Raw genomic sequence first — 23,424 nt, 5'->3', positions numbered from 1 at the left:
ATGACAAAACCCGATATGTGACAACAATGGTGTGTTGCTGGTCAGAGATGAATGTCACAGGTACAGACAAGTTTTAAAATCTGGGTTACTTTGGTCATCCACAGTGAGGAGTGAAATTCATGTCAGAGGCTGAAATCATAAAAGAACACAGTATCTGGGAGGTCTGACACAGATGACAGCACAATCAGGGAGGTGGGTGTTACAAACTGTGTAACAGTGTAGCTGTGAAAAAGGGAGGCATGTGTGGAGTACATGACCCTCTTCCTCTCCCAAAAATGTTCTTTTGGTTTAGAAAACCAGGTTTGCATTTTAAGATAGTTCTGTACCAGTAACTGTAATAATACATAATCCTATTTTTATCACTAAGCACTAACTGCTTAAAATATACAGTAAATGCAAAACCAAATAAATCCTAATACAAAAACCGGTGCTCATGGCAAACATAAAGCAAGCTCATGGAGTCACCGCTAAAACGACTTTCACAGTATCAACATGTAAAGCCTTCTTCATTTTACTTCAGTGCTTCCCAAAACTCTGATCCTTTCCTCCATTTGATTCCTGTGTGCTGCTTCAAAAACCAGTGAGTCTGTACAGTAAGAAAACACCGTAACTCTACACGAAGCTTAAATACTATCAGAAATGCCAGACCTCTAGCTTACTAAATTCTCTGAAGTACTCACATACTGAAAATGTCACGGCTGACCAACATCTCTCTACAGTGTGCATGCATTATGATGATTCTACAGCAAGGAACAGATACACTATCAGTGTAGTTAATATGTCTTGTAATATGAGTAACTGCATAGATAAATTCACCTAAAACAGTCAATGAGTGGTCAGTGCTTTAGAATCATTTTTACTTTACTAAATGTTAAACCCAATTTATTCCAGTAATAGAGAAAAGATAAAGTTTAATTTTTATAAGGAACATCACCACCCTACCTAGCAGAGGGTGGGCATGGGGAATCAATTTTATTACCTAAGAATGAAAAAGTATATACAAAGGAGAAATAGAAGGGAAATTCATATGACTCTGGTATTAGGAGCAAAATAATTCACTTTATAGTCCCATATCACTATGGTAAAATATATTTGCATCTCTGAGAGAAAACAGTGTAGCCCACAGACTAGGTAAAAACTACTACAATGAATAGTACCTAACATTTGACATATCGGTGCTATTTCCAGGTTCCAGTTATTAAACTCAGAGTGAAACTCAGAGTGAAAGTGGTTTATTGATCTGTTTTCAACATTGTGAAGATTTAACTGCTATTTTTGTTCTGACATAAGAAATAGCTTGGAAAGCGCTTAGTCCGCTGCCTGCTACATGGTAAGCACTCGGCAATGAGAGTTCCCAATTTCACTCACTTGATCTTTCCTTCCCCACCTAACACACAGATTCTAACTACTCTTTAAAGAACATTGAAAATTCTCAAATCAGGACAAGCACACTGCTTTAAATGTGAAGTGTCCATGTTAGCAAGAGACATCTAATTATAAAAGTGTGTACATGCTAATTTCTTACACGAGGGTAAGATTTAAGGTTGACAGTGATGAACAAAGAAAAAAAAAGGGAAAGAAAGGAAAAAAAACCAATGAGGGTGCAGAGAAATAATGGAAAGAGATTGCAATGGCAATGTTAGTATGAGGAGTGACAAATTCTTCAAGTGCTAGGTCTACCTTGGAACGTGTACCCCACACTGAATGTGCTAAGAGTACAAAGAGCTGCACTGATCTGCGGGTTTGGTTGGGGACTGCCAGAACTACCAGATGCATTCATTTTCATTATTCCAATAATCTGTTCGGACAACCAGTGGAAGTCATTCTAGCTATGCCCATGAGCTGCCAGCCCCAGAGATGTCAACAGCTTCTCTTGCTCAGGAGCTGATTCTATGAGAAGTGGCTCTCACAGGGTCCTCAGGGTCCTGTTTCTTTGATGTGATCTTTGGTCCCTCAGGAAATGACCTGACTTTCCCAGAGTAAACTCACAAAGAAGCTCAAGAGGGTGTTCCTGCTCAATCCTCCAGTACTGGTGCTATGCAGTCCTTTCAAAGAGCAGCTCTTATGATTAAGTCAAAAGCTCTCTAGGGTTGGGTACAAAAAAGCCTGTGTGTACCAAGCAAGGCATCACCTCCACCTGGTCATTTTCCCACTTTTGGCTGTGTCCTGGTTTTCCCTGGCCTTGAGTCTCCTTTCCTCTCTTAAACAGTTTTCCTTAGCATTGCTCTGAGAAACAATTACTCCTTCTGCCCGTCTCTGAATTTCAATATTGTTAATGCTGAGTAACTCACAAATTCCTCTTAATAGAGCTTTCTCACTACAGTTCACAAGAATTTGTGTATCACTGTCAGCCCTGGGGAGGTCAAAGCTCCCCATTAAAATTATGCATGTTAAATTATAATAATGAATTCTGGGCTAATAATTGTAATTTTCTACTTTGTCTAAGTGATTTAGAATGGAAATTTTCAGGATTTGGTTCCCATTAATTTGTAAGATTGTGATTCAGCCCAGTTTTTCCAGATTAACACATAATAGTTAGATTATGAAAAAGATCTTTTTCATTATTCATTCACTCAAACATACTGAGTGCCCAGCTCTGCATCATATTCCTGGCTATACAGTGAACAAAACAGAATCCCAAAATGTCATAATAGTTTCTATATTGTGATACTTATCTCCAAAATAATCAAGCATATTTTAAGTATTTTATTTTTATTTTTTAATCCTTAACCAAGGATATGTTTACTGATTTTAGAGAGAGAAAAAAACATCTATGTGAGAGAGAAACATCAATCAGTTGCCTTCTGTATGCACCCCAACCAGGGTTAGAACCCATAACCTAGGTATATGCCTTGATTAGAAACCAAACATACAACCTTTTGGTATATGGGACAATGCTCCAACCAACTGAGCCACCAGCCAGGGCTTAAGTATTTTATTTAATGGCTAAATAAATAAATAAACTAGGTAGTACCAAATATACAGGAAGTAAATATACCATGACTAAATGTCATAGAAACTCTTCATCATTTAAGCCTTTGTACACATTATGAACATGAACAACTATGATAAGAAATATCATAGTTGGCACTGAAATATTTGCTGTTCACTTAAAGAGTGCTAGTATTTAAAATTGCTATCACTATGCATATGCAGATCACATAAAATGTACTAATTACTTAAGCAGAACTCTTTATCAAGAGTAAGACTTTCATGAGAAAAATGAAAAAACACAATGAATGTCAAAATTACTATATTGCACTATAAATATCAAAAGATACATTTTACTCTTCCTAAAACAAAATTTATGTTTTTCAAACTTAAATAACAGTTTTTGGATCATAAGGAGCTTGCAAATATATTAGCAATATTCTTACTAAAATAGAGCCCAATATATGTACAAAAATCATCTAGGAAAAAATGTTTATCCTTGGTTTTAACATGCATGTATACATAGAAATAAACATACATAGTCACAGGAGTTACATACACCAACAAAAATTTACATTTAGCAAAGATAAAAAACAAAAACAAACAAAAACATCTTGCTAGGCTTTTTTTTTTGTTTTTCTGTCTTTAGGGATTGACAAAGAATGAAGAAAATTACCAAAGTAACAAAAAAGGACACAAAAACCACACTTCAAACAAACTCTTTGTCAGTATTAGAACCTGATTTGACAAAGAGGTTTAATCCACTTCCTCAAAGGTCATGCTATCAAGGTAAAGGATGAGCATCTACGGAGTTAGGCTGGCTGTCATTCTGAGAAGTAGTGTGCTCCTCTACCTCCTCCATGTGGGTCACTTTATCTGACTCTCTTGCAGGAGGAAGTTCATTATTTGTCCCGTCTTCACTAGGTGATAAAATACCAGGCCACTCATTTGACATCAGAACTTGCAATGATTGTGTTCCATCTTCAATATCCACTTGAATCCCCAAAGCATTAAGAACGTCACATTTGCACACGGGGCATGTTCCATGGGCTAGAATCCAGGGGTCAATGCAATTCTTGTGGAAAAAATGTTTACAAGTCAGAATACGAATTGTGTCATCAGGCTTGTAGAGTTCAAAGCAAATTACACAACTATCTCCGTCTGGACTTACTTCCTCATCCCCTTCTTTCAGTACCCGAAGTTGGAGCTGGCTAAATGCTATCTTGAGATCTGTCTCTAACCGCAGCCATCTCCTGCTCTGAATCCTTGCTACCCAAAATCTTCGAATATGATAAAAGATGAAGTATGCTAAAGTAGCAGTTGTGACAATCACAAAAGAGACAAAATAGTGATTCATCCAGATGATGTGTTTTCTCCCCACCTCAACTATGACTGTAACATGAACTCCCTTCCGAATTAAATGCAAAATCTCCATGCCTTTTATGTTACCAATCATCACTACAACAATGTCTTCAAATGTCTGATGAGACACAGGAAAAACCTGATTGCCAGTTCCTGGAAAGTTATAGATGATCACTCCACTGGCTCCCTTCTCAACGGCCACCTTAATTTTCTGTGTGAAGGAACAGCCTCCCCGTTCAATAAGTGCAAGCCACGTCTCTGAGTTCTTTGATCTGCTGAAACTGGTATTGGGATTACAGGCATTTTGTGGTTTTCCATCTGGTGGCACAACAACTCCTGTCACTCTCTTCAAAGTGGAGCTTCTTCCAAACACTCCAGTTTCCCCTAACTCTGACAGCATGCGATTCCCAATATGAAATGATATGTTCATGTATGCGGTCCAAACAGTGCTGGCTTTACAACAGCTCTGACTAAAAAGCCAAAGAACACTGAATTTCACAAGCCAGGAAGATGCAGTGTTGTTTCTCTGAGTGCCAACCTGGAGGAGATTCATCTCTCTCTGCCTAGTAACCAAAGGACCAATTCAGTGAAAAGATGTGGCTTCCACATCTGTTGACAATCAATTTACAATAACAAAATAAAAAAATCTCCTGGGTGAAAACAAGTTCCACTGTCTTCCAGCATGTTTTTGTGAAAAATTCTTAAAGACGTCGCATGAGTTTCAGATGTTTAATTAGAGGCAGAGAGAGAAAAACTTCACATTGGGGAAAAAAATCCTGGTCTCACCATGGCAACTCTAGATATGCTTACTGTTGGGTGATATGATTATGACATAAAAGGCAACACAGCCAATTAGATGACAGCTTAGGGCATCCTGTAGAATGTATTGTCTTGAAAGTTTCAAATGTTGTTATGGGTGATTTATATGCTGTTATAAGAAGGAATCCCTCTCTGAGTGACATATAATGTTAGCAGGCACCACATTAAACTAAAAATTAAATATAAAACTCATACACCTGCATTTTAAAACCCATATGCAAGAAAGCTATATAACTACAATTTTTCTTCAAAAGAAATATTTTCAACAAAATGACGAGTTTTAACAAAATAATTTAAAATTAGCACTGAGACCAAATAGGTAAAAAGGATAAACTATGTAACACCATTTTAACTCACATTTAGTCACAATGCAAATTTTTTATTTATCATATAAACCACTGTACTAAATTTACTTAATAAAAGTTTGCTTAGAAGTTTGCCGGTTTCATTTGGATTTGATTTTTAAAAGTAGTGTATCCTAACCCTAGCCTGTGTGGCTCAGTTGGTTGGGCATCGTCCCACAAACCAAAAGGAGGTGGGTTCAGTTCTCAGTCAGGACACATGCCTGGGTTGCAGGTTGGGTCCCAGGTCGGGGTGCATGCAAGAGGCAACAGGTCAAATGTTTCTCAAATTGGTGTTTCTCACATCGATGATTCTGTCTCTGTTTCTCCCTCCCATCTCCTCTGTCTAAAATCAACACAAAATAAATAAATAAATAAATGTAGAATATCCTGTTAGATTACTTCAGCCTCACTTCCTCACTGTTACATTGATCATACATAGCAACAACAGCAGTAAAGACAAGCACTACTCTCATTTTTCTGTGGACCCTAACATGTTACTAATTGAACAATATTTTGAGAGAAGACGAGGAAGTATATAGGCTATAAAGAGGAAAGGTTAAATATAGCAGTATTAGATTAGTACAACTCATTGTAAACAAAATATAACTACTGATTCTAGAAAGAAAAGCTTCAAGGTCCCCACTTAAAATTAACCACAAAGAGCAGTGACTATTAAATATCATAGATACTTTTTAATAAAATATCTAAAATCAACAAACATCCATGGAGGAAGACCTCACATACACACTGCCAGTTCTGCCTGTATTTTACCTAGACTTATGTCAATGGCGCAGTATGACCTCAGAGCCAAAGAGTGACTTGTGAACTAATAAACATGAGCAGTCCCTGGTGCTGCCATACACTTTCCTGGAGGTATACCTCAGTGGTTCTTATTCACCAGCTAGGAAACCACTGAAGGACTTTGGCCTTGAACTTAAATGTCTCTGACCTCTATGCACACAATGCTAAGAGACACTTTTGATTTGGGTCTCACCAGGACAATGGATGGTAATACTTCTTATGAAATGTGAATCAACAACGTGACGACTTGAGGCAAGAAAGAGGAAGGAGAAAAGGGCTCTATGGACCCAGCAAAAAAGGCATAAAAAAAATACTGACTTGAAACCTTCAGCTAATAATGATCATTTTTATCATAGGTCATTAATCTGACTGTATTTCTATACAATTATTCTTTTAAAAGACAGTATAGTACATAGTGTGTGGACTCACAAAGTACCAAGTTGGACATGAATGGTTTAGTATATTGTCCATAAAGAGAGATTTCATCAAAACAACAGAACCAAAATCATTCAGCCTCTCACAGGTATTTATTCACATATTTAAAAAGCAGAGGCAAAGTAAAGCAAAAGATACAATTTGGAAAGGCAATTGAAAATTTCAGCTCTGCACTGTCAAAGAGAGGCACTCACCACCATTTTGAGAAGCATTTACTAGTTTATTTCTAGAAGGAAAATGTGACAACCATAGCTTATGCACTATGCTAGGATTTCAAGGACTCTGGCAAACAAAGGCAATTTTTTGCAATGCTACCCTTAATGAGACCTATAGTAATTTAAAATATTATTAGTTACATAATAAAAAATGTTATCATCTAAATAATTATTTAGAACTATTACCTACCCATTCAGTAACCTTGGAAACCATATTCCTTGGTTATTAATAAAATTAATTAGTGATGGAGAATTAAGATCTAATCCTATATTAAAGTTTATTGAGCAGAGATATTATTAGATATCAAATATTAAACAAAATATGGTAACAAAGTATAAAATTAGTATGAAAATCCTTAAAATATGACATTCTCTGTGGCATCAATTTCACAAACATTGTAATTTGAAGATAAAAACTAATCTGCTTTTAACATACACTAATGTCCTTATTTGGATTAGAGCAAAAATGTATAAAAATTAAAACTTATTAGAAAAACAAGTTCAAATAGGTTGGTATGATATGGAATTTTATTTTAGAAACATGAATTTCACTCTGTTTAATACTTGGGTAGAGAAGCTGGAGTTAAATTTTCTCTCTACATACAGCGCTAACAGAATTTACCTAATTTTAATCTTTGAAAAGACTTTGTTACATCTTCAGAAAATTCTCTAGGTTTCTTAAGTTTTCAGAATGTCACACTTGCATATGGGGCATGTCCTGCGGGCTAAAATCCAAGGGTCAATGCACATCTTATGGAAAAAATGTTTGCAAGTTAAAATACGCACTACGTCTTGGGGTTTGTATACGTCAAAGCAAACAACACAACTGTGTTCGTTTGGATCTAGTTCCTTATCCCCTTCTTTGAGCACTCGCAGTTCAAGCTGAGCAATTGCTTTCTTCACATATGCCTTTATCTGTCTCCGCCTTCTGGTGGAAGCATTGGGCACTCTAGGTCTCCAGGTACAGTACAAGAAAAGGTAGGCAACTGTAGGAGCCAAGAAGGTAAGCAGAGACATGAGGTAATAGCTCAGCCATGGCATGTGCATTCTCCCCACTTCAATGATGATTGTCACATAAACTCCTTTTTGAATCAAGTGCAAAAGTTCCATGCCTTTCAAGTTGCCTATCATCACTGCAACTGTATTTCCTGTTCCCTGGTGAGACATGGGAAATACTTTGTTGCCCGTACCTGGATAGTTATAGATGATCACACCATTTGCTCCCTTCTCTGCTGCCACGTTGATTTTACGTGTAAAAGTACAGCCTCCCCGTTCAATGAGGGCCAACCAAGAGTCTGCCTGTTCAGGCCTGCTGAAATTGGTCATAGGATTACAAGCATTCTGATTCCATCCTTCAGGAAGTACCACAGCACCAGACACCCTTTCCAGAGGAGAATGATTCCCGAACACTCCATTCTCTCCTAATTCTGATATAATGCGGTTTCCCACCTGAAATGTTATATTCAGGTGAGCTGTCCAAATTGCTTTTCCTTTTGAGTCAGGGATGGTAAGCAGTAGAAAGATGCTAAGCCTCAACAGTCGAGATGAAACAGAACTATGAATTGAAGGAGTAATTGTAAGTAGCCTCATACCTCCACTTGTCTATTCACTGACAAACATGAAAAACAAAACGTCAATTATAAAAGAAAGTAAAGAAGCTAGCTTTGATTGTTAATGGTTGATAATTAAAACATATTAACAGAAAAGCCCTGAATGGATCAAAGGCATCTTGCTCCTTCCAGTATTTTTATTTTAGGTAGATTACCTTTCTAAAAAAGAGTTGTTGTTAGTACAATGTGATTTCAAGAAAATTATGACTTCCTAATGGGTAAATTGTGACATCAGAGGTAGTTAAGCCAATCCAAGAGTTTACATTAGTGCAATGCATACTGAAATCCTATTGGCCAAAAAAGCTACTAAGCAATGACTCATATAACAATTTGAATAAACTCTAAGGTAATAAATAGATACGAATTTTGGTTAAAGTCTTGGGTTACTTTCCTAGTTCAACATAGAATGAAAAGCTGCCCAAGTACCCATCAATAAATGAGTGGATAAAAAAACTATTGTACATTTACACAATGGAATACTATGCAACAGAGAGAAAGAAGGAGCTCCTACCCTTTGTAACAGCATGGACGGAACTGGACAACATTATACTAAGTGAAATAAGCCAGGAAGTGAGGAACAAGTACCATATGATCTCACCTTTAATTGGAACCTAATCAACAAAAGAAAAAAGCAAGCAAAATATAACCAGAGACATTGAAATTAAGAACAATCTGACAGTAAACAGAGGGGAAGTAGGAGGGGATAATGGGTTGAAGGGTTTTCAGGAACTATAAAGGACACATGGATGAAACCAAGGGGTGGGGTGAAAGCAAAGGAGAGAGGTAGTTGGCTGGTGTCGGGGGAAGTGGTGGGAAGTAAATGCAGACAACTGTAACTGAACAACAATAAAATAATTTTTAAAAATAAAAATAAATTAGATTTGAACCACATCGGACTTCCAGCCAAGATGGAAGCATAGGTAGACACATTGTGCCTCCTTGCACAACCAAAATAAGGGCAACAACAAATTTAAAAACAAAAAACAACCAGAATTGACAGAAAATTGAGCTGTATGGAAGTCCGACAACCAAGGAGTTAAAGAAAAAATATTCATCCAGACCAGTAGCAGGGGCAGAGACAGGCAGTCGTATAGAGAGGACTCAAAGCAAGGCAGTGGCTGATAGACAGAGCAGTCCCACATTTGTGTGCAGATAAACTGGGAGGAACAACTGGAGAGGGAGACAGACCACACAACCCACGGTTCCACCACAGGGAAATAAAGCCACAAAGCCTCTGACTGAAAACAGCTGTGGGGATTGAGGCACCAGTGGAAGAAACTCCCAGCTTCACAGGAAAGTTCATTGGAGAGGCCCACAAGTTCCTAGAACTTACACAAGCCCACTCACCCAGGAATCAGCACGAAAAGGGCCCAATTTGATTGTGGGTAGCAGGGGAAGTGGCTGAAAACCAGCAGAGAGAGGAGCAAGCACCATTATTCCTTCTTGGACCCCTCCCCTACACACAGCATCACAACGCAGCGAGATAGGTTGCCCCAACCAAGTGAACACCTAAGGCTCCACCCCTTACTTCGTTAAAAAAAAAAATGGCCCCAATGAAAGAACAGATCAAAGCTCCAGAAAAATTACAACTAAGCAACAAAGAGATAGCCAATCTATCAGATACACAGTTCAAAACACTGGTCATCAGGATGCTCACAGAATTGGTTGACTATGGTTGCAAATTAGATGAAAAAATGAAGTCTATGCTAAGTGACATAAAGGAAAATGTACAGGGAACCAACAGTGATGGGAAGGAAACCATAACTCATATCAATGGTGTGGACCAGAAGGAAGAAAGAACCATTCAACCATAACAGAATGAAGAAACTAGAATTCAAAAAAATGAGGAGAGACTCAGGAACCCCTAGGACAACTTTAAACTTTCCAACATCCAAATCATAGGAGTGCCAGAAGGAGAGCTGGAAGAGCAAGAAATGGAAAACTTATTTGAATCAATAATGAATGAGAACTTCCCTAAACTGGCAAAGGAAACAGACTTCAAGAAAGTCCAGGAAGCTCAGAGAGTCCCAAAGAAGTTGGACCCAAGGAGGAACACACCAAGACACATAATTACATTAGCCAAGAGTAAAGATAAGGAGAGAATCTTACAAGCAGCCAGAGATAAGGGGACAGTAACCTACAAAGGAGTTCCCACAAGACTGTCAGCTGATTTCTCAAAAGAGAACTTGCAGGCAAGAAGGGCCTGGAAAGAAGTATTCCAAGTCATGAAAGGCAAGGACCTACATCCCAGATTGCTCTATCCAGCAAAGCTTTCATTTAGAATGGAAGGACAGATAAAGTGCTTCCCAGATAAGGTCAAGTTAAAGGGGTTCATTATCACCAAGCCCTTATTATATGAAATGTTAAAGGGACTTATCTATGAAAAAGAAGATAAAAGTATGAACAATAAAATGACAACAAACTCAGTTATTAACAACAGAACTTAAAACAAAAACAAACTAAGCAAACAACTAGAACAGAAACAGAATCACAAAAATGGAGATCACATGGAGGGTTATCAGCAGAAGAGTGGGAGGGGGGAAAGAGGGGGAAAAGGTGCAGAGAATAAGTAGCATAACTGGTAGGTAGAAAATAGACAGGGGGAAGTTAAGAAAAGTATAGGAAATGGAGAAGCCAAAGAACTTATATGTGAGACCCATGAACATTAACTAAAAGGGGGAAATGCGGGTGGGAGAAAGTATGCAGGACAGAGGGAAATAAAGGCTGCGGGGGGTGGGGGCGAATGGGAGATCTGTAATAGCATAATCAATGAAATATATTTAAAAATTAATTTAAAAAAAACAAGAAAGAAAAGCTGCCTAACTACATTTACACTCACTTTTTTTTTTTTAATCTGTCTGGGAAAGCAGAAATCATGTATTAGTGTATGTACCTGGCCAGTTGCCAGTTTTCATATATGGTATGCTATCTAAAATACCATTTATGGGACGCAGGAACAAATCATTCCTACTCTATCCCAATATCAAATGCTTACCCAGGCCTAACGACTCAACATGAGGACAATGTAATAAACTTACATTGTTAGCCTGATGTATTGTCATCTTGCAAAGTGAATTCAACTTTATTCACTAAAATAGCTCCTGAGATTATACAATGTACTAGATAAATACTAATGTGGCTCCTATATCAAAGAAGAAAACAGACATACGCCTACTTTATAGAGCACATTATCCAGTAAGAGCAGATTTTAAACTACTACACACACAAATGTATAACTGCAAATTGTTATAAGGGCTCTGAAAGGAAAATGCAGAGTATCAAGAGAAAGAACAGTTGTAATGGGGAATTGAACTCTGGTTAGAGGTCCAGGGCATTGCTCTCTAAGAAAGTGACACTTAGGCTGAGACTTGAAAGATATATCAGAATTGCCTAAGCAAAGAATGAGATAGGAAGATTTCAGGCAAAGGAAACAGCAGTTTCAAAACCCTAACATAGGAAAGAAAATGGCAAGTTAAAGAAAGTGAATAAACATAACTTTGGCAAAGTGAGAGAGGAGAGAGCCAAGGGTGATGATGGAGGAAAGGCAAATAGCAATCAGTGTTCAGGGTCACAAACATTAGTCAGGATTTGGGATTATGTCCTAAGGACAAGAGAAAGACTGAAGGGTTCCAGGCTGGGGAAGTGACATTTAAGTGTCTCAAAATGTTCACCTTTTAATAAGTGTACTTTGACTGCCTTATATGGAAAATGGATTAGAGAAGGAGGAGAATGAAGTGGTGAGATGAGCTTAGGCAGAAGAAAACAGTAGCTCAAACTCATGAAACAGTAGAGGTAGAGACATCAAAATTACAACGATACTACAAAACAACCAGCATTTAGAACAGCCTGAAATCTAGCTGAATGGAAGGACTACAACTAGGGATTTAAAGAAGAAGCCACATGGAGACTAGTAGGAGGGGCGGAGATGCAGAACTGGGTGGTCCCACACCCATGTGTGGTGGTTTAAGATCAGGAGCGATATGTATCTTGGCTGTGGAGGACCCCCTGAGCAGCAAGGGGTCACAGCCCACACCAGATACCCCAGCCCAGGATTCCAGAGCAAGAAAGACAAGTCCCCATAACTTCTGGTTGTAAAAACTAGCAGGGATTGTGCCTGAATGAGATGGAGAGCTTCTAGAGTCCCAAGCAGTTTTTCCTAAGGGGCCACACACAGACTCACTCCCTCTGAGCTCCAGTGCCGTGGCAGCAGCTTGAAAGGAACCAGGAACATGTGGGGAGGAACTGTATTGTTTGGGAGAGAACTGGGGGTGGGGCAGCTTTCTGCAAGACATAAGTGCTACTGATGCCATCCTTCCTTTTCTGCTTCACCTCCTCACCCCACAGAGCTGACAGCAGGGCACCATACCTGAGTCTCTATTAACCTGGCTCACACTGTTTGCCCCACCCTAGTGATTCCCTGAGACCACACCTCACCCAACTTGTGGTCCCATTCAGGCCATTTCCAGAGGCTTTTCTATACAACTGGTCTCTCCTGCCTCATGCTTTGGACTTTCATAAAATCTCTCAAGCAGGCAGTATCTGGTTTCTACGTACCTACCTCCTATCTCTTGCCAAGTGGCCCAGACCTGGCACTAGCAGTAACCTGCTTAGGTTCACAGCTTGGCCTCTCCTGGACACCTCCAAGCCCAGCAAAAGGAGCAGCCATCTGCAGATCACTCTGTAGCTTGTGCCAGATGGCTCCAGGCAGGACATGGATGGTGGCTGACTGCACCTCCCAGGAGACCCCAGAGTCAGTGCACCTGCTGGACAGCTTTAGAGCATGCAGGATTACAACCCCACCATCTCCATAAGCAATACACTTAAGGGGAATACTTGGTGAGCACCAAAGTCCCACTGAAGCAAGTCCTGCTCTATAGGGTTGGCTCCTGCACAATTACTCCTTCACTGCAGTCACAGCTGGCCCTCACAGCCAGCTGGCCTGGGGTCAATCCCTCAAAGTGACACCAATAGCAATCCAGGTTCAATTACAACAGGACAGTGCATGCAGCCCACACAGGGGTACACGTGGAGTGCCCTACTCAGGTGACTGGGAAGGTTGTGCCACTGCTCCCTATAGGACACTATAGGACACCTACTATACAAGGCTATAATACCAAATCCAGGAGACATAGCGGCTCTGCCTAATACATAGAGATAAACACAGAGAAGGAGACTAAATGTAGAGATAAAGAAAAACGTCCCAAATGAAAGAACAGGAGAAACTGTCAGAAAAAGAACTAAATGAAATGGAGGTAAGTGACCTACCAGATACAGAGTTCAAAACAATGGTTACAAGGATGCTCAGGGAACTTGGCGAGAATTTCAACAGCATGCAAAAGGACATAGGAACCATAAAAGGAACCAGTCAGAATTGAAAGATACACTAACTAAAATGAAGAATACTTTCCAGGGAATCAACAATAGAGGAGATGATGCTGAGAATCAAATCAGCAATTTGGAATATAAGAAAGCAAAATCACTCAATCAAAACAGCAAAAAGAAAAAAAAATATGAAGATAGTGTAAGAAGCTTCTGGGACAACTTCAAGGATGCCAACATTTTCACCATGAGGGTGCCAGAAGGAGAAGAAAAAGAGCAAGAAATTGGAAATCTATTTGAAAAAAAGGACAGAAAACTTCCCTAACCTGGTGAAGGAAATAGACACATAAGTCCAGGAAGCACAGAGAATCCTCAACAAGGTGAACCTGAAGAGGCCCATACCAAGACACACTGTAATTAATATACAAAATGTGAAAGACAAAGAAAACCTCAAAAGCAGTAAGAGAAAAGCTGTTAGTTAACTACAAGGGAGCTCCCATAAGACTGTCAGCTGATTTCTCAACAAAAACACTTCAGGTCAGAAAGAAGTAATAAGAAATATTCCAAGTAATGAAAAACAAGGACCTACAATAATTACTCTACCAGGCAAAGCTATCATTTACAATTAAAGGACAGATAAAGAGCTTCCCAAACAAGAAAAAGCTAAAGGAGCATATCACCACCAAACCAGTATTATATGGAATGTTAAAGGGTTTTCTTCAAGAGAAAAAAGATAAAAAATATAAATAATAAAATGCCAATAAATACATATTTATCAATAATTGAATCTATAAATCAAAATAAAGGCTCTGGCCAGTGTGATTCAGTTTCTTGGAGCATATTTCCACAGACTAAAAGGTCACTGGTTTGATTCCCAGTCAGGCACATACGTGGGTTATGGGTTTGATCCCCTGTTGGGGTGAGTATGAGAGGGCAGCTGATCAATGTTTCTCTCTCACACTGATGTCTGTCTGTCTGTCTGTCTCTCCTCTTCCTCTTTCTCTCTCTCTCTCTCTCTCTCTCTAAAAGCAATGAAAAAAATACCCTTGGGTGAGGACAAAAAAAATCAAAATAAATGAACAAGCAGAACAGAAACAGACTCATAGATACAGAAAACATTTTGATGGTTGCCAGATGCAAAGGGGGTTGGGAAGATGAGTGAAACAGGTAAAGGGATTTAAAAGTACAAATAGGTAGTTACAGAATAGTCATGGGGCTTTAAAGTACAGTATAGGGAATATCGCCAATAGTAATCTAATAGCTATGTATAGTGTCAGATGGGTATAAGATTTATTGGGATGATCACTTTGTAAGTTATGTAATGTCTAATCACTGGGGAATGCACCTGAACTAATAACACTATATGTCAACCGTAACTGAAAAATTTAAAACATGACTAAAAAATGAAAACAGATGTGGTAAATGGAAGGGCATTAGTGGGCAGAGGAAAGGATGACCACAATTTGCTACATTACTTTAATGTTGTAAACTATAGTATCTTTACTACTTTAAAGATGTTTTAATGTTTGTTTGCTTTTATTTAAATTTTCACCGGATGTCTCTTTCAGGGAGACAATAAATTGGCAATGCTCTAACATTTATTATTTACTATGTAGAACGCACCCTCTGCATCAGGCGTGCTATAAAGCTGAAGGTGGGAAAGCCCTGGGGATACAAAAAGAGAAAATGGACCCTATTTCCTAGTGTGCAAATAGACACCAACATTTCAATCAGAGGCATGTTGACAGAATTTTGTCATTTTGACAAAATCAGTTATAGTACTTACTCATCCACAATATTTTAGTTAACACTTGCTTTTAAAAATAAAATTGGAACCAATCAACTTGCCCCATTCATACACTTTTATTGAGACATTATTCTGTTCACATCTGAACTATCTTTCCATGTAGAGTTTTCCCAGGTTCAAACAAAGTGTGAATTTCTGGCTTATTCTATGAACACAGACAAAATGAAGCCACACTAAGACAGTTTACATCATCACATTGTTAGATAGCAGCTAGGAATGAGTGGCCAGAGGGAAGTAAAGTCAGAGCCCTTGCCATTACAATCTAACTAAGAACTTAACACAGGAGGCTAGAAGCAAAGGAACACATGTCTCACCCATTGACCCAGCAGTCCGGATCCTGGTCCAATAAGATTTCCAGGCATTCTGAACAACACAAGCAAAATTATAATAGTACAGGATGGGAGACACCTTGACACTGGGGTTCAGTAAGTTTCTGTAACAATCTTACTAAGATTACCAGGTGTCCTAAACGACCTAAGACCTAAAAGGCAGGAGGGGAGTCCTTGAAATTCTATGTACTACTTCCACTACCTGGAAAAGAACCCCCACACATACCTATCTAACGTTTGGGTAGTCACATGCCCCTAGGGGAAGCTGGCACCACCTTTATCCATCAATCAGTAATGTAACTCCCTCACTCCTATCCTGCCAACTACATAAATCCTCAGAACAAAAGACCCAATGCTTCTTGCTACCATGCCTTTTGCCACCCAAACTCTTGTCTTTCACTCCCACCTTAGCTAGGCCTATTCTTTTCCATGAGAACTTAGCACTAATAAACTTTGCACACTAATAGGTTTGCTGATCTGTAATTCTTCACTGGCAAGAAGAACTGAATTTCCCTCATAATAATGTTAGAGGCTGTTTGTTAAATTTGCGATTATTTAACATTTGAGGATGGGATTTTAAAAACAATGTAATTCTTCCCTGGCTGATGTGGCTCAGTGGTTGAGTGCCGCCCTTAGAAACAAAGGGTCGTGGGTTCAGTTCCCGGTCTATGGAACATGCCTGGGTTGCAGGCCAGGTCCCCAGTAGGTGGTTTGCAAGAGGCAACCACACATTGATGTTTCCCTCCCTTTCTTCCTCCCTTCCCCTCTCTAAAAAAATAAATACAATCTTTAAAAAAATAATGTAATTCTAACTTTACTTTTTTAGTCTGCTAAAAAAGTAAATTTTTAAGGGTGAAGAGTTGAAACAGTAACTATATTTGGACTCAAAATATACCTCAAATCTAAAGATTCTTTGTATGATTGAAAAGACCAATTGGAAGAATTTACTAATTCTTTGTACTTTTCCCACTATAAGATGAAGTATTTAAAACAATGGTAGATAGGACTTACCGTCTCTTCTGCCTGAGTCTTAGGGCAAATGTACCTATAAGAAACAATCTCTATCTCTAACACAATGATTCACAAGGTGGCAGTGGTTAGGAGGCTTGCAATTTTGCCTCCTAAGGGATATTTGGCTATTTCTGGAGACATTCTTGATTGTCATGATGGGAAAGACTATTTGCATCTCATGGGTAGAGGCCAGGGATGTTACTAAATATCCTAAAATGTACATGACAGCCCTATGCAATAAATAATTATCTGGTCCAAAATGTTAAGGACTAAGAAAACCTGCTCCAATGGAACAGCCCTAAAACTCACTTAATCTGATAGGCAATCAGGTCTGAGCTTTCATCATGGAGTAATCTTTTATAATTGACAATGTATCCATCAAGGATGATGCCCTCAAACCACCTTCATTTCCTCTTTTCCTTGGAATAGAAATAGTAAAGACCTGCACAAACCACTTATTAGTTCATGAAGCCTGATTACAAAAATGTTTTTGGGACCAGATCTGAGTCCTCCCTCCTGGGGCCAGGATGTTTAAATGGAAAAGAAGGGAAGGGTGCTGGATGACAGATACTACTCTAATCTATTCTTTAACAACACTTATTCAATACATAGAATTTCTTTCTTTTTAACAGCCAAGTATTAGAGAGGCTTTCATTCTGCTGAACTTTGCAGGTAGGCTAAAGACTGAAACATGCTACTGGAATTGACTGATCCAGTGGTTCAAGAGGCCTTGCTTCTTCCATCTTGATCTTTGGCCTCTATACAGGTATCCCAGACTTTTTGAAAGTTTGCTTTTATCAAAAACCTACCTGTTTTCACTCACCAAAGGAAATCCAAAGAGGATGTTCACCTTTATGAAAAAGGTTAAAAATGGAAAATAACATTCAGTATTTGTTTTGTAGCCTGTCATTATAGAGGCAGTGCCCACCCCAAGCAGCAAGAGTGGCACTACCAGGCTCCTTCCCCAGGAACCACACTCAGCATCTCTGCATCACCTTGCCATAAATTTGTGCCTGTGAGTATCCATGCTTTATGTTGAGTTATTTTGTGCATCCATTAGCAAGATGTGTCCTAAGGTATCAGAAAAATCTAAGAGAATCCATAAGGGTGTTATGTTTAGTGTAAAACTGGAAGTAATTAAGTTTTGATTTAGTAGGTTGCTTTATTTTTTGGTCTGAAAACACTCAAAATTTTTCCATATAAACTAATGGTAATTGCTTCTTTGTGTTACACCATTTTAGCTTATGATAGGTTTCATAAGACCACTCTGCTTTTGGATAGCAAGGAAACCTGTATGTTGAGTTTCTCCTTACATAGGCTCCCTTCATGATCCTGCATGTGGCTACTGTTGTTCCAGGTATCAATAGGCAGAATGGCAGACCACACTCAGAAGCACTAAGATTTTTCTCCTCCCATCTCTCTATATAAAAGCAAGGAATTCTCCTCCCCCAGAAACCTACCAGGCTTTCAATGTCTCCCTGGCTAGCAGTGCTTCACAACTGCATGACCAATAGAGCCTGGAAATCAGAGTAGACTCATCTTGATTAGCTCAGTTAATCATGATTTATCCTGGTCTGGAGAATCCCTTCCCTGACTGAGACCATGGAGAGAGGAACTCTCCACCAAAAAGAAAAAAATGGCAACTATAGGTTCTAAATTCCTGAGGTTTACCCAAAGGAATGATACTTAATAATCACTAACCACAACAAACATGTAATACTCATTGTACACACGGTAATGATATAAGCCAGAACCTATATTTATAAGGGACACAACATGGCCCTGTTCTTAAAAAGGTCATCATCTAGGCAGGAGAAAGGAATAATGTACAAACTAGGTGTATGCATGTATCCTAGCATCTAGGTTCCAATTAAAATTTCAAAAGGGTTATAAGTTTCATTAAGTTAGAGAAGAAAAAATCAGGTGATCTCTATCTGCTGTTGATCAGCCTGTTAAGAATATTGAAACATCCAGAAATCTCTACTCTTCTAAGAAAAATAGTCAAATACATTCACATAGCATTGGCCAGATAGCATCTCTAAGATGCAGGGAATACGGAAGAGACTTCAATAAATTACTCCACAAGTCACAATATCCAGGGTTATGATATTATTAGAGATTTCAAGGAACCCACAAAACATACTGAATTTGCCTGAAAACAACTGGATAGATTTTCTGCAAGTAATTAAATGCATCATAATGGGATTTGGCAGGAAGAGAACACTTACCCTAAGTAGTTTACTGAGAACAGCAAACAGCAAATAGTATTTTCAGAAAGCCATATCTTTATTTTTAAATATTTTTAATTTGCATTTCTCTGATGATTAGTGATGTTGAGCATCTTTGCATATGTCTATTTGCCATCTGTATGTCCTGTTTGGAGAAGTGTGTATTCAGGCTTTGCTCATTTTTCAGTTGGGTTGTTTTTCTGGTGTTGAGTTTGTAAGTTCTTTATAAATCATGGATATTAACCCCTTATCAGATGTACTGGTGAATATGTTCTCCCATTCCGTGGGTTGTCTTTTTATCTTATTGATGGCTTCCTTTGCTGTGTAATGACTTTTGGTTTGATGTGGTTCCATTTGTTTATTTTTTCTTTTGTTCCTCTTGCCTTAGGAGATATATCAGTAAAAATATTGGTACAAGCAAGGTCCAAGATTTTAGTGCCTATGTTTTCTTCTAGGATTTTTATGATTTTGGATCTAATATTTAAGACCCAAATGAGACATCACTTCACACTGATCAGAATGGTTATCATGAATAAATCAACAAACAACAAGTGCTGGCAAGGAGATGGAGAAAGGGGAACCCTACTTCACTGCTGGTGGGAATGCAGATTGGTGCAACCACTTTGGAAAGCAGTACAGAGATACCTCAAAAATTAAAAATGGATCTGACTTTTCGCACAGTGATCTCACTTCTGGGAATTTATCTGAAAAAATTCAAAACACTAATTCAAAAGAACAGAAGCACCCCTATGTTCACTGCAGCATTATTTATAATCACCAAGATATGGAAGCAGCCCAGTGTCCATCAATAGATAAGTGGATAAAACAATTATAGGTCATTTATGCAACAGAATAGTAGTTGGCCATAAAAAAGAAAAAATTTTACCCTTTGTAACAACACGGATGGACCTGAAGAACATTAGGCTAAATGAAACAAGCTAGTCAGAGAAAGACAAATACCACATGATTTCACTCATATGTAGAATCTAATGAACAAACTGAACTAACAGCAAGAGAGAGACAGACTCATAGATAGAGAGCAGGATGACAGTTACGGAGCAGGCAGTTTAGGGGTAGAAGTATCAAGCAAAACAGAAAAATGACTCATGGACATGGAAAATAGTGTGGTGATTGTGGGAAAGTGGGGAAGGTATTAAGGACACTAAATGGCAATGGAAAAAATACAATAAAAATTTTAAATTCAAAAAAAGATTTTTAAGGTAAACCTAAATTTTTGTTTAAACTTTTATGTTTGTTTACAAATTAGTAAATCCTCATAAATATTAATGTATTTTCTCCTAAATTTCTCCCGTAAGTTAATCACTACTCCCACATATTTAATATACGCATTAAAATTCCTTTATATATATAGACACACACCCTTTCCTCATATTTCTTTATTTTTATTTTTTAATTGTTCAAGTATAGTTTTCTGCCTTTTCCCCCATCCCAGCCCTCCCCACCTCCCTCCCATTTCCACCCCCCCTTGTTATTGTCCATGTGTCCTTTGTACTTGTTCCTGCAAACCCTTCCCCTCCTCATAATATTTCTGAATCAAGCAAAGATCTGACTATACTAAAATAGAACTTTTACTATCTTTTAAGCTTTGGTAATTAAGTATATTAGAAAAAACAAACAGCTAAAACAGATACATTTTAAATCGCCATATCATTAATCATGATTTGTTTACTAAGTAAGTCAGGATTGTTATTCCTCTCTATTTTCCTGCAGGCCTAACAGTGTGATTTATGAGTAAAGTTTAAGTTGTGTAATAGCTCCAAAGCTCCAAGAAGCCTCTGTGACTTAAAAGGGAAATATGACACTTCTTAAATACCTAACAGTGCCAAGCTCAAAAGTGTTTGTTTGAATGAATGATTAACATGGACAAGTTTACCACACCTCAACGAATATTTTCCACTGCTTTAGTCTGGCCTTCATAACCATCCCCAGAGTCTAGAATTGTGCGATAGCATCTTATAGATCTCCCATCACTGTTTTTCTCACCTTGAATTTACTCTGTTGCCAGAGCAACATGTAGGAAAAAAGTAGTGACGTTTACACAGGCATTCCTATTTGCTATAAAACCTTACATGGTCCCTCTATCCAAAGAATAACACCCAAGCTTTCAGGACTAGAGCATGAGCCTCTCCAGCCTGTTCCTCCTTCCTTCAATTCAGCCTAATTTTCCATTATTATCAGGTCTAAAATATATGCTTCATCATTCAAATAGCTTACAGTTTCCTATGCTATTACCATAGTCACTATATATAAGACCTTATATAGGCTTTGTCCCTTATACAAAACTGTCCACAAAACTACCCTGTGGTAGGTACACTGATTGCAAATTGGCTCCAGTTACTTCTCTCCCTGTACTGACACACCCCTTTGCAATGTGACTTAGTAGGTCCTTCCATTAGAAGGTGGGATTTGTTTCTATGCCTCCTAAATCTGAATGGCCCAATGATGTAATGAGGGAAACGGACTGAGCAGAAGTGACAATGCACCATTTCTGAGCCTAAGGCTCAGGAGTCCTTGCACTCTTCCCCACACTCTCCTGGAACCCCACCACCCTAAAGAACACTAGCCTGATAGAGGAGGAGAATATATATGGAGAAGAGCTCTGGTGTCCTGGTTGAGGCCACCCTAGACCAACCTACAGATGGGCAAACATACAAGATGAACAGAGGTGTCTACCTGATCCCAAGGTGGTCACGGACACGTGGCTGAGTCTACCTAAGACCTGAAGTCCAAAGACTGATGAGCAATAACAGATGATGAGTCTTTTTTACAGTTCATAAGAAAAATTGCCCTGATGTACACTGATTCTTAGAGTGATTTATTATGCAACAGCTGACACAGTTCCCTCTACAAAATTACCTATTCTATTAATCTCTTTGAGGACTGGGATTAAATCTTATTATTATTTTTTTCAATAGTTTCTAGCACAGTATCTAGCACATCACAGATTCTCAATGGAACTTGAATTTAATTGAAAATGTCATTATCTTCTGTATTCTAACTTGTATTATCCTTCATGCAATAATGTATCTACTTAGTTTTAATCTTCTTAAGGGTGATTTCTGTTAAAGCATAGAATAGTTAGAATATGCATAACAAGTTCAACCCTATATTCTTCTATAGATTTAATACTCCTGAAACTGGATTTCTTACATTCATACCTGAATATAAAAGTAAATGAGAATTTGGAATATGACCAAATGCTTCAAAGTTTTAATGGGTATACATCAAACTACATAAGTTATATTCTCTTCTGCATTGTGAACGTAAATCAAGGTCTATGTAACTTTAAACTTTTTCTTCTCATTCAATCACAGTCAAAAGATGAAATGGTAAACAACAAGAGTAGAAACATCATCACTAGTCTGGGAAGTAACGGGGGAAACCTCACACTACAGCCTCAGCACTGGGAGGGACAAAGGGAGGCCTGACCATCTTTAAGTAAATATAAGATTAATGATAGTACTTGGTGGTACTGTTAACTTTTTAGAGCCTAGGACAAAGCACACCTTAATATTAACCCAGCCATTTAAGCTGGATTTGTCTTTTGAATAACCAGGAGACCTTGTCCTGTTCTTTTAACAGACTATTCTGCTCCTGCAGTTAATCAGGGCCAAGAATGAAGCCCACGTGTGGAGGCTGCTTTTGGGACTTTGCCATTTCAAAGTTGCCCTAGAACTCTGAAATAGATTCTAGTCTCTCCTAGGCCACAATGAATTACTGAAGGTTTGTATAGCTTTACCTCCCTAACACCAGTCCCACAGAGCACAGTTAACTCTGAGTGAGCCCTCAGCACTCAGAAATAGCAGGACATACGCAATTAAGGAGATATCAGCACTCAGCTCTCCTACATTTTTCCAATTCGTAGGTCACAAAACCCTTACTCACTTAGCAGCAAAGAAAAAAACCTGAATATGAAGTCATCACTCTTGCAGAAGCTGTACAGAATCATCCAATCATGTGACAGACCTGCTAGGAAACCCCATCTCTGCCATATGCTAGCTTGGTGAGGTGAGCTACTCTGAGCCTTGGCTTCCTCACTTGTAAGATGGGGAAGTAACACCTGCTTCTCCAGGCCATGATGAGTGTCAGATGACCTATTTCACATCTAATTGTAAATCACCAAGCACACTGCTACTGTGGCAGGAACTTCTCAATTGTATAAAGCCTCTTTTTTTTTTATTTTTCCACTTTC

General features: G+C 38.5%; 3 protein-coding genes across 20 annotated transcripts in view; all 3 read right to left on the bottom strand.

The window, feature by feature from the left end:
* The window catches only part of CADPS2 (calcium dependent secretion activator 2), a 586,770-nt gene that overhangs the window by 386,704 nt on the left and 176,642 nt on the right, over window positions 1-23,424 (bottom strand). The window lies entirely within an intron of this gene.
* RNF133 (ring finger protein 133) lies at window positions 3,716-4,846 on the bottom strand. Its single transcript, XM_045847097.1, has one exon. It carries the CDS (start codon window positions 4,844-4,846, stop codon window positions 3,716-3,718), a length of 1,131 nt encoding a protein of 376 aa, XP_045703053.1.
* RNF148 (ring finger protein 148) lies at window positions 7,586-8,497 on the bottom strand. Its single transcript, XM_045847109.1, has one exon. The coding sequence runs from the start codon at window positions 8,495-8,497 to the stop codon at window positions 7,586-7,588; it is 912 nt and encodes a 303-aa protein (XP_045703065.1).

This window comes from Phyllostomus hastatus, unplaced genomic scaffold (genome assembly GCF_019186645.2).
Source record: "Phyllostomus hastatus isolate PE091 unplaced genomic scaffold, TTU_PhHast_1.1 phas_contig_118, whole genome shotgun sequence".
NCBI classification, from domain to species: domain Eukaryota; kingdom Metazoa; phylum Chordata; class Mammalia; order Chiroptera; family Phyllostomidae; genus Phyllostomus; species Phyllostomus hastatus.
The sequence above is the reverse complement of the archived record's forward strand: the minus strand, read 5'-3'. Positions and strand labels throughout refer to the sequence as shown.